Raw genomic sequence first — 15,370 nt, forward strand, 5'->3', positions numbered from 1 at the left:
ATGAAAAAATACAAACGCTTTTGATAACTTTGGTATTTATTTCAGTCGATGAAACGAAGAAAACTAGGTTAGAGTAATGGCGAAGATATTCATCATAGAGTTGACAAGCAAAAGGTTGACATGCTCCACACATTATTCATGCTTTCAAGGCATAACAGCATTCATACCAAATATAATGGCGCTTTCATCAGCTTCATGACACAGACTCAGACTCTTTTTAAATCTGTACATGCTTTTTCTCCTTGTTCTGCATCGTCACTCCCAGATACTTTCATCCTCAAAGTGGCATTATACAGCACCAAAGAAATATAACGGCATGTGATACAATGTGTTATTCCCTTAATCTTTTCTTTGTGACAGGGGATGAGATCGCTCCCTACCTGCCCACCCTGATGGAGACCATGCTGTCTGCCCTCAACAATGCGGAGACCCTCAAGATCAAAGAGCTGGCTGTGTCGGCTATCAGCGCCATAGGTCAGTGGTTCTGAACATTGCGTTGGCAGTCTTCCTATCCACCCCAAAGACTTGCAAGCATTATCTCAAAGAGGAATCAGATTAGACTAGTTATCTGGATAATCCTAGATATATATACCCTTCTCTGAAGAGGACTTCCTTCAAAACTGAAATACTGATGGAAAAAACCTTATGGCTAAGGCAGTGGTTCTCAATCTTTTTTGTGCCGCGGACCCCCAAAATTATGTCTTTTCCCGGGGACCCCCATCTGAAAATATTTTCTGCCAGGGACTCCCAGAGGAGAAGTTTTGGGGTTAAAATTCTAAATGATTCAACATTTTCCAAACATTTTCGATGTTTTTCAAGTATTTTCAAAAATAGCAGACGTACATGACACGCTGTGAGCTTGTAGATCTGTTATTAGAATAGCTAATTTATAAATGTATAAAGTGGTTAAGACGATTGTAATGCTATGTTAACTACTAAAAAGCTAAAAAGCATTATTTTACACTTTGGACTATTCAAAAATAGCAGATATACAAGCTCATAGCGCGGCACCGAGTGCCGCGCTACGAGCTTGTAGATCTGCTATTTTTGAAAAATCGTGAAAATGTGTGCAAATCTTTGAATATATATATTTTTATTTTTAAAGCGAACATTTTTAACTCAAATCTTTGCTTCTGGGGGTCCCTGGAACAAAATATTTTGATGGGGGTCCGTGGCCAAATACATATAATTTTGGGGGTCCTTGACATGAAAAAGATTGAGCACCAATGATATAGAAACATACGTTTTTCAGAATACTGTTGAGATTTAGGAGACCTGTAGAATCGGCTTCAGGTCTCAATGGGTTAATTGAGTGAATAACGGTGAATGATCTCCTGTCTTGTCTGTCGTCTAGCAAACGCCGCCAAGGAGCTGCTGGTTCCCTATTTCCCCCCTGTCATCGAGAGCCTGAAGGGTTTCCTCACAGCCACCACAGAGGAGATGAGAGCCCTACAGACCCAAGCGCTGGGTAATGACTCCCACTGAAGTCTTCTGGCTCTTTTCCACCACAACAACTTAGTGAACCATGCCACAACCTTTTACAGGCTCTGGATTTGTTCCATACACTTTCAAATGTAAAAAAAAAATCACACCCAGTGTGAAGTGGGCGATGTGTGGTCATCACAGTGGTCATCACAGTGATGGAAGCTCACTTAAAATAATAATGTGTTTTTTTTTAATACCCCTTCCACCCACAATGGGTGACTCACTTAAAAAAAACATAAATGTGTTTTCTTTAAGTGCATAGTCCTATTTATAGGGCTATGCACATGTGTCGTGTGTTTCGCTAGCCAATCACAGTCCTGAATAGTCAGCCAATAGAGTCAGCCAATCACATTGCAGCTAGTGGTCATCACAGTGATGGAAGCTCACTTAAAGAAAAGTATAGATTTGCATTGAATGTGTAGGGGTTAGGGGTGTACAATGGGTGGCCAATCACGGTGCAGGGTTAGGGGGGTACAATGGTGGCCAATCACAGAAAAAAAGCTGATCTACAAGCTCACAGCGTGTTACGCATTTTTGGGCGGTTACGCCCAAAAATGCGTAACACGCTGTGAGCTTGTAGATCAGCTTTTTTTTAAACTTTTTTTCAAATTAAATACCTCCCTGGTTCTGGTTACAATGGAAACATAAAAAAGAAAAGAAAAACGTCACAGAACTTCACAGCTTCTGGAAAGATTCTGGGTATACATGTCAGTCGCAAAGAGCCATTCATTGAGAAATGCTACCACCACTATTACTAATAATAATAAAAAACACATTTGCAGAGACCCTTCCATACATAAAAGGTTCAAAATGCTTTACATTTTGAAAACATTGGACAATATAAAGAATGAAACCTGCCCAGTTACCACGGCAAACATGTACTGTGTCATGATGTGGAACATAGGCTTCAACAGAAAAATACAGCGGGTATGTTATAGTACAATAGTTCTGTACTTGATACAAGTAGGTATAGCTTGGGTAAAAAAAGGTTCACTAAACCTAACCTCGGTTTTCAGTGGTCGCGTTACTTGAATGTCGGTTGAAACCATAGGCTGGCCGAACTTCATGTGTACTCGATTTGCTAACACACGTGATTGGTTAAGGTGCTGCAACTACCAAGTATGCATAGTATACAAGTACATGATTGGACAAGCTCCAACCCAAATTTGCATGCCTTGTGTCCTGGATGTGTGAGTTGACCGCAGTTTAGGACTGTATAGCCTGCGGAGCCGGGCCGCAGTGCCATGGGAAAACAAGTGGTAGTTCGAATGAGGTGCAGATGATTTACAGCAGCTTAAATGCTCAGATGTGGAGCTTTAAAAACGCAAACTGCAGCAGCCATAGTTGTAGTTTTTATGAATGAACGGTGATGTTAAAGTCTTCATATGTTTTGTCGTTGCTGTCAGACACTCTGTCTGTGCTGGCCCGCACCATCGGCAACGATGTGTTCAGCCCTCTGGCTGCCGAGTGCGTTCAGCTGGGACTCAACCTCACTGAGTCCATCGACGACCCCGACCTGAGACGATGCACGTACGTAAGCGCACACAGAGGACAGAAATAGGCTCTATTCACAGCAGCCATTTTATGAAAACATTCACAGGTGTTACCAATGATACTAATGAAGGCTCTGTTCCATTCTGGTCAAACAGAGGGTGCGTTCGGAAATTGCGCACTGGAGCGCACTCGCCTATTAGTTTGTATTGGCCAGTGCACTCAGTGCTGTATTTCCGAACGCACCCAACGTCAGGGTGCTTATATTGTGCATTTTGGCCCACTGGAAACACTCTGTTACACCAGTGGGTCTACAGTTGGGGTCCAGGGACCCTCATGGGCTTCCAAATGGCCCCTTACAGGTGTGTAACTCTGAGAGTGTACAAATGGAACCAAATGGCCCCTTAACGTTCCATTTGTACACTCTCAGAGTTCTGGGGGTCGTGGAAACCACTGTGATAGACTAAATGGAACAGAGCCTTCATTAGTATCATTGGTAACACCTGTGAAGGAAGTGATAATATGGCTGCTGTGCATAGAGCCTATAGACTTTCTGCTGCTTCTTCATTTTCTTTTTTACATTTTTTTTCTTCTGATCCCATATCTCTCTCCACCTCTCCTGTTTGTCTGTCTGTCTGTCTGCCTGACAAGTTCTTACCCGGCGTGGTTTCACCTGAGGTGCTTTTTAACCATGTGACAATATGTGTTTTTTACCTTTCCATGTTGCACGAACTGGTCTTTGAAACAGCACCATAACACTGTACATGTATCACTGTACCTGCTGCTCCTTTTTTAGTTTTTTACCCAGCCTGGCAGCACGTTATGCACACACCTGCATATGATGCGAATGTTTCTAAATAACATGCACACACCTGCATATGATGCTAATGTTTCTAAATAACATGCACACACCTGCATATGATGCTAATGTTTCTAAATAACATGTGCACACCTGCATATGATGCTAATGTTTCTAAATAACATGTGCACACCTGCATATGATGCTGCTAATGTTTCTAAATAACATGTACACCTGCAAATTATGCTAATGTTCTAAACATATACTGCATATACCTGCTATCACATACACTATCTGTATATGTTTATACAGTATCTTTATTTGTGTTTTTTATCCTGTTTCTATCTCTTTCCGTTTGCTCACTCTACCTTTCCTCTCTCTTCTCACGGAATACTACAAAAGGATGGAGCGTGCATACAAAATAAAAGAATTTCACCCACTGCTTTACACCTGTAAAACCATCGTGTGACAAATAAATCATAAATAATCATCACATCACAACCAGACATCTTTCTGTCTCCTGTCTACCCAGGTACGGCTTGTACTCGGCAGTGTCCACAGTCAGTCCTGACTGTCTGACTCCTCACCTCACTGCCATCACCAATGTCATGCAGCTAGCCCTCAAGTCTACCGAGGGAGTCATGGTATGGAGTATTATTGTCTCCGCCAGGCCGAAGGCATGGCGAGAGAGTATGTTTTACCCCCCGTCCGTCCGCCCGTGTGTGTCCGTTCGTGTGTGTGTCCATCCGTCCGTGTGTCCGTCTGTGAACAGCTAATCTCCGACCGTTGGCCCAATTTTTCACATAGCCCTGTTATAGCGCCACCAGGAGGCCGATTTGTGCAAAACCCATTTACTCCTACAGATTTTATCCAAACGTCATGCAAATCGGTACACATTATCTCTATAGTCATGTGATCAACACGGATCTGTCCGATTTTCCATATTCCATCCTCATTGGCTAAGGTTGGCTTCCAAAGTTTGCAGGATTGGTCCGTTTTGAACAAAATGCCTCAAATCATGAACGCAGCTTGCGATTTCCGTGACATTTCACACACACATTCCCACTAGGCTGAGGAAGAAATGGCACCCTTTTCACATTGGCCTGTTATAGCGCCACCAGCAGGTCTAATCTTAGCAAAACACATTTTTGGAACAAAAGCCTCAAATCATGAATGCAGTGTCTGATTGCCGTGAAAAGCCTAAGAAGAAATGACACCCCTTTCACATTGGCCTATTATAGCGCCACCAGGAGGCCACCTGACCTGACCTGGCGGACACCTGTGCTCCGACGAGCACTTTTTCTAGTTATGTTATGATATCGTCACTGTCCAAAACCGTTACTTTTCAGGAAATTAAAGAAGAATTAAGGACCTGAGTTCCAATGGATCCGATCGATGTAGTTATTATTTCGTCACAAGATCTTGTTCATACTTTTAATTTGTTAAATGTTAATAAAGCCAACAGACACACTTTCACCACTTACACTTTCAAAACGTTTAAATATGGAGAATGGAGATACAAGGTTTCTGCCCGGCAACGATGCCATTATTATTGGTCCAAAAACCACAATACATCTAAGACAATAGATCACTGCCATTTCAGAATGTTTATATCATTAAAATGGCTTTTCCTCATTCCTCACCTGTCCTCAGGCACACCTGGAGGAGGACAAGGCATTTGTCCTCCTGGACGATGACGACGACGACGAAGACGAAAATGACAATGAAGATGACAACAAAAGCGTAGACATCACTTTGGATGACGAGCCTGAGATCGATATCGGGGACGTTGCGAGGTTGGTCAACTGCCCCCACCACGCACGCACACAAAACGTTTTTGTCATTTGGCCTGTTTTGTGACCAATACCCTATACCTCTCTCCGTCTTTTACTGTAGGTTCAGTGTGGAAAACGCCTACATTGACGAGAAGGAGGACGCTTGTGACGCCCTGGGAGAGATCGCCTTCAACACAGGGTACATTTGCACAGCTGTGCTCAGTCATGGTGTGATGGCAAACACAAAAGCATCCCAGTTACATTTATCTTTCTGTCCAAGAGCAAACATCCAAATGTCAAAAAAATCGAATTAAAAAGGATTTAAGTACTAATTACACATGCAGATTTTTTACGTACATGCTGTAACATCCTGCGTTCCGTGGGTCCCCCAGCTAAATTATTGATAGTTAGGAACCTAAATGGTTGGACCTTTTACTGGCTCAGTCAACTTCATGAATGGATGTCATCGTGTTTTTTTGTTTTTGTTTCTTTGCTTCACCAGTGCTGCCTTCCAGCCATTCCTGGAGTCCAGCTTTCAGCAAGTGTACGAGATGACCGATGTAAGTCACCCTGCCTTGTCCCTCTCTGACTAATGAGTTGTGAAGGATGTGTGTGTGTGGTGTTTAGTTTTAGTCATGTGGTCGTTCACATGTGTTGATGAACAGATGCACAGATAGCATAGGTTTCATTACACTAGAGGGGTTTTGTTGATAGGCTCTATTCACAGCAGCCATATTATGAAGACATTCACAGGTGTTACCAATGATACTAATGAAGGCTCTGTTCCAATCTGGTCAAACAGAGTCAGGGTGCTGAAATTGTGCATGTTGGCTCACTGGAAACACTCTGCTACACCAGTGGGTCTAAAGTTGGGGTCCAGGGACCCTCATGGGCTTCCAAATGGCCCCTTACAGGTGTGTAACTCTGAGAGTGTACAAATGTACACATTTGTACACTCTCAAAGTTATGGGGGTTGTGGAAACCACTGTGCTACACTAAATGGAACAGAGCCTTCATTAGTATCATTGGTAACACCTGTGAAGGAAGTGATAATATGGCTGCTGTCTATAGAGCCTATTCCTGCGTTCTTGGCTGATATAGACAATACGCCTTTCTGACCCTATGACCTTGTGTCCCCCCAACCCTGCCTCAGTTTCCCCATGACGACGTGCGCAGGGCGGCGTTCGGAGCCATCGGCCAGTTCTGCAGAGCTCAGCACAAAGTGTGGAAGGAGAATCCCTCTGAGGACAACCACCAGGGTAAAGACAAATGCATCACAGGACACGTCTACGCTGTGTGGTTTTAAATAAGCGTCAGGGAGGGGCACGATGACGCAGTCGGTAACGCTGTCGCCTCACAGCTAGAAGGTCCTGGGTTCGATTCCCGCCGGGGGCGCTGTGGGCGCTGGGGGCGTGTCTTCTACTCCGCGTCATCAGCGCCCATACCCTAGGTGGGGTTGGCGAAAGGGCCTATCCTCACAAAAACATGTAGTAATCCTGGTCGCTATACTGCCTACCCCTGGTCAGCCGGGGCGCCTGATGGAGGGGAAGGGAACTGGTTGGAATAACGTGTTCCTTCCACGCGCTACGTCCCCCCTGTCAGGTGATAAGAAGGTCAGTTGGCTCTCATGCATTGAAGGAGGCTGAGCTCGGCCCTGGGCTCCCTAGGCTGGTGGGGGGAGTGTAGCGCGCAGGATCACTTAGAAAATTGGCACCGGGTGAAAATGGGTTACCAAAATTGTGGGGTAAAAAAAAAAAAAAGAAGGGACAGGGGACATGGATGCACAAAATCACAAATTCTCTCTATCTCTCCCCCTAGCCCTCCAGAAGCTGTTGGACGTGGTGTTGCCATGTTACGTGGGGGCAGTGCGTACTGACCGCGAGCGCCAGGTGGTCATGAGCGTTCTGGAGGCAATGAACGGCGTCATCAAGTCTTGCCAGGGGGAGGCGCTCAAGGCGCCCGGCCGCCTGCAGGAGATCAGCCACGCCATCCGAGACGTACTGAAGAAGAAGGTGAGAGGGGGAACTGAGTGTGTGTGTGTGTGTGTGTGTGTGTGTGTGTGTTTGATTTAACTGACATTTGATTATTGACATTGTGTATCTCGCATTGTTATTGTTGCTAAATTTCACTTCCTTGAACCCTGACCTCCACATCAGTGGTTGCTCCTTTAGGGACCTCCATTGAGCAAACATAAACTGTGAAATATATGAATTAAGCAAACATTGGCCTTATTTAGTGGCAGGTTTAGCTAAAAAAAAGCTGCATGCTTCAGTTCAGTGATTTGAGTCTGATGGCCGTGGTCAGATGTGGGTATACACATTTTAAATTAGTACAAACCTAGCATAGACTAAATCTGTTGAACCTCAGGTGTTCAGGATCATTTGGGGAAGACAATGTCACAATGTAATCTAAATGAAACATGGCTCCAGGCTGTTCTATTAAAAAACAGCATTCAGTCTCTGTCTCTCTCTCCCCCCCTTTGTGCAGACGGCATGTCAGGACGGCGGGGGTGATGAAGCTGATGATGAAGAGCAACAGGTTTGGCTCTTTGTGTCTCTATAGAAAAAATGTCTAACGTACATTTACACACTGGAGTCATTTATCCTCGTCACAGAAAAGTATATCACAGACAATTCTATTCATAACAACACTGCTCTTGTGTGTGAAAGAAGCAATCAATCCTTGGGGATTTTGTTCAGCATGAAGATACATTGGTTATGGTATCCATTGTGTGGGTGTTTGTTGTCAGGCAACTGAAGGCACACATTAATACAAGAAGAGCATGGAGGAGAACAGTATTTACATAGGAGAACTGGTTAGAGCAGATTCACTTGACTAGATCGGCTGTAAATTAATATTGGGTTGATAAAGTGATGTGTGAATAAAGGATTAATTTCAGACAGTTCATTTGTCTGAAACCCAGGAAGTTTGTTATACATGCTTTTCTTAATGTCTTATTTTCAGAATCTGTTTACTGCCCCTGTTCTTAGGATTAAGTATTTTGTGTTTTTACCTGGTTGCCAAACCTGGTCTATATCTACACTCGCTAGTCCTGACGTATTTGCTAGTCCTGACTTTTGCGTGACTTTTTCCTCATAGGCTGGTCCTTTAGCCAATGAGGGCTCAATGTCCTCTCAGAATATGGGATCTAAAGACAACCCACAATACTGTGTTCAGCCACTGTATGTATCTCTATAGAGCGTCGCAGTTCCCGCCCACTTCCAGTTGCCGGAAGTAAATACTCAATGCATTTTTCCCATTGACTTTCCCGAAAATATTTATATAAATTAATTTAAGCCTAGAATCAAGCTATCCAGGATCCTGGTGAATCATGACCATAAAACGTTTGATTCTGTGAAAAAACTTTTTTGAAAACGGCAAAACAAAGGGTATTTATTAAACATAGTATATCATATCATTAAATATAAAATTAAAAAAATCACAGAAAAAAAGGTTTTATGGTCATGATTCACCAGAATCCTGGATGGCTTGATTCTAGGCTTAAATTCATTGATATAAATATTTTTGGAAAAGTCAATGGGAAAAATGCATTAGTATTTACTTCCGGCACCCGGATCTGTGCAACTGCGATGCTCTATAGACTGCCCTAGCGTCTCTGATATCTGGACTAGAGAGAGAGGTGGGTTCAAAATGACGTGAGATCCCATTGGTTCACCGATTTCCCCCGCCTCCTCCCCCATTGTGCAGCATGAGAGCCCTGACGTCACAACATTTGGAGCGACGCCCACTGCACTCTGGTTGGTTGGGGAAATGAAACACTTCCTATTCCAGGAACATCAACACGCTGGTCCAGGCTTTTATTTTTGAGCAAAAATAAAAGCCTGGAGATCGAGGCTAGTATCTCCATCGATATAGAAACCTAGATACCTCATTGGCCTCTGCAGTTCATTGGAGCGACTGGTATCTCAATACAAGGCTCTTCCGCAGGGCTGTTTGACTACTGGCCAATCACATCGCGTTGACTACTGGCCAATCACAGCGTGTCTAACTGACTAGTTGCTGCACGGCTGCCTATTAAGAAAAGACCCGCCCAATCTGCCTCTGATTGGCCAACCGAACGCCCCCTTCTGTGACGCACACGGAAGTTTCCAGCTTGCCCTGCTGAAGCGGAAGGAAGTGGAAGGCTAGCCCTACGGAACAAAGAAGCACGCCCGAGATACGAACGCTTCAGAGCCGAAGGAGGCTTCTACCTTTTATATGTCTATGAGTATCTCTATGAACTGTGGCGCTGTTCCTCATTTGGCCTTTCAACGTTGCCATGTTTAGTGAGAGAAATAAACAACCATATGGGATCTAAAAACGTTGCCATGTTTAGTGAGAGAAATAAGCAACCTGGTATACCATTTTTTTAAATATCTTGTTTTGTGTTAGGCGGAGTATGACGCCATGCTGCAGGAGTTTGCCGGTGAGGGCATCCCTCTGCTGGCCGCAGCCGTGCCAGCAGACACCTTCGCACCCTACCTCAACGACCTATTGCCCCTCATCATGAACAAAGCTGTGAGTTTGAATCCCTGGATTAACCACATTGACCCTAGCATCCCCATGTTGAGCACGTCATAATAGGTGAACGTTCAGCAAAAACAGATGAACATTTAATGACAAAAGCAGATCTCCAAGCTCAGTCACAACGTATTGCACTTGCAACACAATCTGTTGTGAGCTTCTAGATCTGTTTTCAGGGATTCAAGTATGGACCCGGTCAACAAAATATGCAGGTTAGAAGTGGTTAAACGTACCTAAAGCCATCCACTAAACACCTCCATTGGCCTACAACAGTGACATTTGTGTGCAAGGACAGAGTTGGCTCTCATTTTCCATCCCGAGTTTAAACTTGAGTTTTATTGTTACTTGGCTGGTAAATCGTATTCATTCGTTTGGTTCAGGGCTGTGAACATGCCTGCAAAATGACATAATGACAAACGTGATCTATATTTAGTTGGTTCTAAGAGTGATTGGAACGTAAGCAACTTCCTCATTATTCTCTCCAGTTTGCTGACTCATCAAATTTGAGTCCCAGAGGCCTCAGTAACAATGATACAAACTTAGGGGGTAAAAAAAAACGTTTGCAGTCTGAACTTTTTCCTTCCTTTTCTTTGTAAAAAATAAATGAGGTTGACATAGTAAGTCAACCTCATTTAAGCTCTATGCACAGCAGCCATATTATTACTCCCTTCACAGGTGTTACCAATGATACTAATGAAGGCTCTGTTCCATTTGGTGTAGCACAGTGATTTCCACGACCCCCATAACTCTGAGAGTGTACAAATAGAACCAAATGGACCCTTACGGGTCCATTTGGTTCCATTTTGTACACTCTCAGAGTTACACACCTGTAAGGGGCCATTTGGAAGCCCATGAGGGTCCCTGGACCTCAACTGTAGACCCACTGGTGTAACACAGTGTTTCCAGTGAGCCAACATGCACAATATCAGCACCCTGACTCTGTTTGACCAGAATGGAACAGAGCCTTCATTAGTATCATTGGTAACACCTGTGAATGTCTTCATAATATGGCTCATAATATGGCTGAATAGAGCCTATTCTGAGCGTTTCTTCACATGTTGCCCTTTTTTGCAGAAGCCGTCGAGCACGATAGCGGACCGCTCATTCTCCGTGGGGACTATCGGGGAGGTTCTGCAGTCCCTGGCGGGCGTGCCCGGGGGCAGGTCCGCGGCGGCCCGCCTCGCCAACCGGCTGCTGCCGGTGCTGGTGGCCGGAGTGAGGGACAGCGACGCGGAGGTCCGCAACAACAGCGTGTTTGGACTGGGATCCCTGGCGCAGGCTGCAGGGCCTCTCATAGTCACGTATCCTCCTTGACCTCTGCCTGAGAATGGCCTCCTTAATACAGTATATTATGCACTATTCACACCACAAACCCACTTGAACCCCAGCATCCCTATTCTGGGGTGAGTTTGTAGATCGGCTATTTTCGGTGACGAGATTTCGTGTAGACTAGAGGTAAAAAAAAAAGAGTGCATTAAATACAGTGTAAGGTCTGTTTTACTAGTATAGAGGGTTTAAGTGGTTAATGTTCAGGTGAGTGGGCTAGGTTATCATTTCATTCCCATCGCCAATGTCATATGACGATCAGATTTATTCCTACGCGTACAAAATGTTTAACCTCTAACCGAATTAATCTTGCTCATGTAGGTTAACAGAATAATCTAGAAGCAAAAATTATGAAAATAGCCAATCTACAAGCTCACAATGCATTGCATAGCGACGTGTTGTGAGCTTGTAGATCAGCTATTTTCATATTTTTTTCTTTTAATTTATTAATTAATTTGTTCATTAATCGTAATCGAGGCAAAAGTTTTAAATGATCGTGATGTTGATATGAAGTCATATCACCCAACCCTAATATACATACTGTAGATACAGTACATACACATATTTATGAGTACGTACAGTGGTGGAAAAAGTACTAAAATTCTTTACTTGAGTAAAAGTACCAATACTGCAATATAAAAATACTCTGTTACAAGTAAAAGTCCAGAATTAAAAATGTACTTGAGTAAAAGTACAAAAGTATTGGCATCAAAATGTACTTAAAGTACCAAAAGTAAAAGTACTAACATATTTGAAAATAGCCTAGGTATGAAATAGGGCTTAAGTGGTTAATGTATGTTTTATAATGTGTGTAAAACACCATCGCGGGAGCGGTTTTGTTTTTACGTTGCGCGTGAACGTAACAGTTTCAGAAAATCAACGAGCGCGTTCGCGGCAAACGAACGAATCGATCATGAACGACACATCACTACCGGCAAGGCCCCATTCATTTTTGTGTGTGTGTGTGTGTGTATAGCAGCCATCCATGTGTTTCCTTAGCGGGCCGTGTGTCTCAGAGACTTTCCCATGATGCTCTCTCTGTTCTCCAACCTGCTGGTCAAGGAGACTGACCTCAGGGTGATCGACAACCTGTGTGCCGCCCTCTGCAGGATGATTGGGAGCAACGTAGACGCTGTGCCGCTGGAGCAGGTGTGCTCTAGTTCAAATCACTTCCTAGCATTAAAAAAATTCAAAATGTGCAACTTTCATATATCCTAGATTCATTGCGCATAAAGTGAAATATTTCTATCTTGATGATTATGGCATTTCATTTCATGAAACTCTAAAATCCATATCTCAAAATACTAGAATATTACATGAGACCACACAAAAGAAGGATTTAAAATTACAGAAATATGGACCATTTGAAAAGTATGTTTAATTTATGCACTCAATGCTTTTGAACAAAATATGACTTCATCAATGGGGGCGTGGCATGGAGGCGATCAGCCTGTGGCACTGTTGAGGTGTTATGGAAGCCCAGGTTTGCTTTGATAGCGGCCTTAAGCTCATCCGTGTGGTTGGGTCTGGTGTCTCTGATCCTCCTCTTGACAATACAACATAGATTCTCTGTGGGGTTCAGGTTGGGCCAGTTGGCTGGTCAGTCAAGCACAGTAATACCATGGTCAGTACACCAGTTACTAGTAGTTTTGGCACTGTGGGCAAGTGCCAAGTTCCAAAAGTATTGAGTGCATAAATGAACAATTGAACATTTTGAATATTTCACTGTATGTGCAATGAATCTAGAATATATGTAAGTTTAACTTGTTGAATTATATTACAGAAGAAAATGAACTTTTACACGTTCACATTTTTTGAGAAGCATCTGTAGACTGAAGTATCCCTGAGTGTTCTCTGTATAATGTGCTTTGCTTCCTCTCCCAGGTTGTACCTGCTCTGATCAACTGCCTCCCCCTCAAAGAGGACATGGAGGAGAACAAGACGGTCTATAGCTGCCTGGCCATGCTCTACACACACAGCCCTGCTCTGGTAAGAGGGTCCTGGGTTCAAACCCTGGGGCTGTTTCTGTGGGGAGTTGTTCATGTTCTCCCTGTGTTTGCATGGTTTTCCTCAAGGTAGTACAGTTTCCTCCCACACCAAAAGACATGCATGCAACTAGGTACATATACCTTCATATAGGCTCTATTCACATCAGCCATATTATGAAGACATTCACAGGTGTTACCAATGATACTAATGAAGGCTCTGTTCCATTCTGGTCAAACAGAGTCAGGGTGCTGATATTGTGCATGTTGGCCCACTGGAAACACTCTGTTACACCAGTGGGTCTACAGTTGGGGTCCAGGGACCCTCATGGGCTTCCAAATGGCCCCTTACAGGTGTGTAACTCTGAGAGTGTACAAATGGAACCGTAAGGGTTGATTTTTTGGTTCCATTTGTACACTCTCAGAGTTATGGGGGTTGTGGAAACCACTGTGCTAGACTAAATGGAACAGAGCCTTCATTAGTATCATTGGTAACACCTGTGAAGGAAGTGATACTATGGCTGCTGTGCATAGAGCCTATTACCCTTGACCACAGTACTGGCATTAGAATTGGAGTTGATCCTGTGGTGCTGTGGCTGCTCACTGCGTCTACGTAGTTAGGATGGGTCAAATGCAGAGGAACAGATAAAGAACTGTTCCTTAACCTGGTACAGTACAGGCCGGGTAAATACACCGTGCACTGGCTCCATTAATATCGGCTGTTGATAACACAATGCAGATGGAACAGATAGAATAGAAGCCAGAACAAATGTCTGGATTTGTTGAAATAGTGCCTATATCCTGAGGAGTACTGGAAGCAAAGCTACTTCCCTAGGTGGATCAGGGATTCTTATTTGTGTAGTAATAAGGTCTTAATTGGTACTTGATGGTACCTTATGCTTCTTCAGATTGTGAGCCAAATGAAGTCTATCCTTGCTGCTTCCAGCCAAGTCCTGGGCTCAAAGGAGGTCGAACCAGGTGAGAAAACCACAGGTCACACCACATTGTTCCACAGACAGTATTTACATGGAAATAGCATAGTTTTGTACAGGCTAGTGTAATATTCGTACACTTGCACTACAGTGAATGCTGCAGTGCATTTTTTGTTCTTCATTTGCCCCTCTGTTGTGTCTGTGTCTCGTGTTTCCCGTCTTCAGAGACCACAAACACTATCTCCATGCTAATCCGGGAGTTCGCCCAGCGCCACTCAGCGGAGTTCCAGAGTGCCGTGATCTCACTTCCTGCCGAGCAGCAGGCCAAGCTGAGTGTGGCCGTCACAGCCTCATAGCCCCCACACACACAATATATGCCCTTCCGCTCTTGTTCGTGAAGCCAGCCTTAAAGGAATACATTTTTATACTATGGATGGGAAAAATGGGACAGTAGTTTGACAATGTTTTCCTCAATTTGGCCAAGTTCCTGCAAACTTCAGCACTTAGACTATACTATTACCACAACAACTACTATTATTTTTACTACTACATTAATTGGTTATGTTTTCAGTATTAGAATCTTAATTTATTTACTCTGTGTGCTTACTGTTTGTCTTATTTTATGAAATACGGTTTAATGTCTGATGTATTGCTTTTTCTTTTTACTTTGTTGACCTAGTTCAATGTTATTATTGATCTGCTGCTGTCCCTTTTTTACCACTGATTTGAAAAACCTCTGGCTTTGCTGTTTTGGAGTGTGAAGTAATGAATTTGTTCTCCTGATAAATGTCTCTTTTTCTCAAGATATTTCCGTCTTTATTTTTACAACCATAAATCTTCTCCTGGAGATCGTTGAACTTTAAAGTATTAGTAGAGCGTAGCGCTTTGGTTTCTCATACCGCTTACTAAGGGCTTCCTCAATCAGGCCAGCTCCGTAGCACTCATGTGAACTCTGTGTGCCCGCATGTGTGTTCTTTGCATAGCCGGGCAGACAGCCAGCAGTTTGTGTGAGTCGAGCTCACTCATTATATCGGGTTGAAATAAGGGGTCACC

General features: G+C 43.6%; 2 protein-coding genes across 2 annotated transcripts in view; one reads left to right on the plus strand and one right to left on the minus strand.

Moving 5' to 3' along the window:
* The window catches only part of ipo4 (importin 4), a 29,629-nt gene extending 14,509 nt beyond the window's left edge, over positions 1 to 15,120 (plus strand). Inside the window, exons 15-30 of the mRNA XM_084048008.1 lie at positions 361 to 474; positions 1,355 to 1,468; positions 2,892 to 3,015; positions 4,308 to 4,419; positions 5,429 to 5,571; positions 5,672 to 5,749; positions 6,053 to 6,110; positions 6,704 to 6,809; positions 7,369 to 7,562; positions 8,038 to 8,088; positions 9,943 to 10,068; positions 11,149 to 11,375; positions 12,417 to 12,549; positions 13,285 to 13,389; positions 14,294 to 14,363; positions 14,543 to 15,120. Of these exons, the coding sequence (XP_083904134.1) occupies positions 361 to 474; positions 1,355 to 1,468; positions 2,892 to 3,015; positions 4,308 to 4,419; positions 5,429 to 5,571; positions 5,672 to 5,749; positions 6,053 to 6,110; positions 6,704 to 6,809; positions 7,369 to 7,562; positions 8,038 to 8,088; positions 9,943 to 10,068; positions 11,149 to 11,375; positions 12,417 to 12,549; positions 13,285 to 13,389; positions 14,294 to 14,363; positions 14,543 to 14,673 (1,886 nt within the window). The 3' untranslated portion in view covers positions 14,674 to 15,120. The remainder of the gene's footprint in view (positions 1 to 360; positions 475 to 1,354; positions 1,469 to 2,891; positions 3,016 to 4,307; positions 4,420 to 5,428; positions 5,572 to 5,671; positions 5,750 to 6,052; positions 6,111 to 6,703; positions 6,810 to 7,368; positions 7,563 to 8,037; positions 8,089 to 9,942; positions 10,069 to 11,148; positions 11,376 to 12,416; positions 12,550 to 13,284; positions 13,390 to 14,293; positions 14,364 to 14,542) is intronic.
* LOC311038477 (serine/threonine-protein kinase RIO3-like) overlaps positions 1 to 15,370 on the minus strand; it is a 354,170-nt gene that overhangs the window by 1,059 nt on the left and 337,741 nt on the right. The window lies entirely within an intron of this gene.

The sequence above is a fragment of the Gymnoscopelus microlampas genome (assembly GCF_963454915.1).
Source record: "Gymnoscopelus microlampas genome assembly, chromosome: 22".
Classification (NCBI taxonomy): Eukaryota; Metazoa; Chordata; class Actinopteri; order Myctophiformes; family Myctophidae; genus Gymnoscopelus; species Gymnoscopelus microlampas.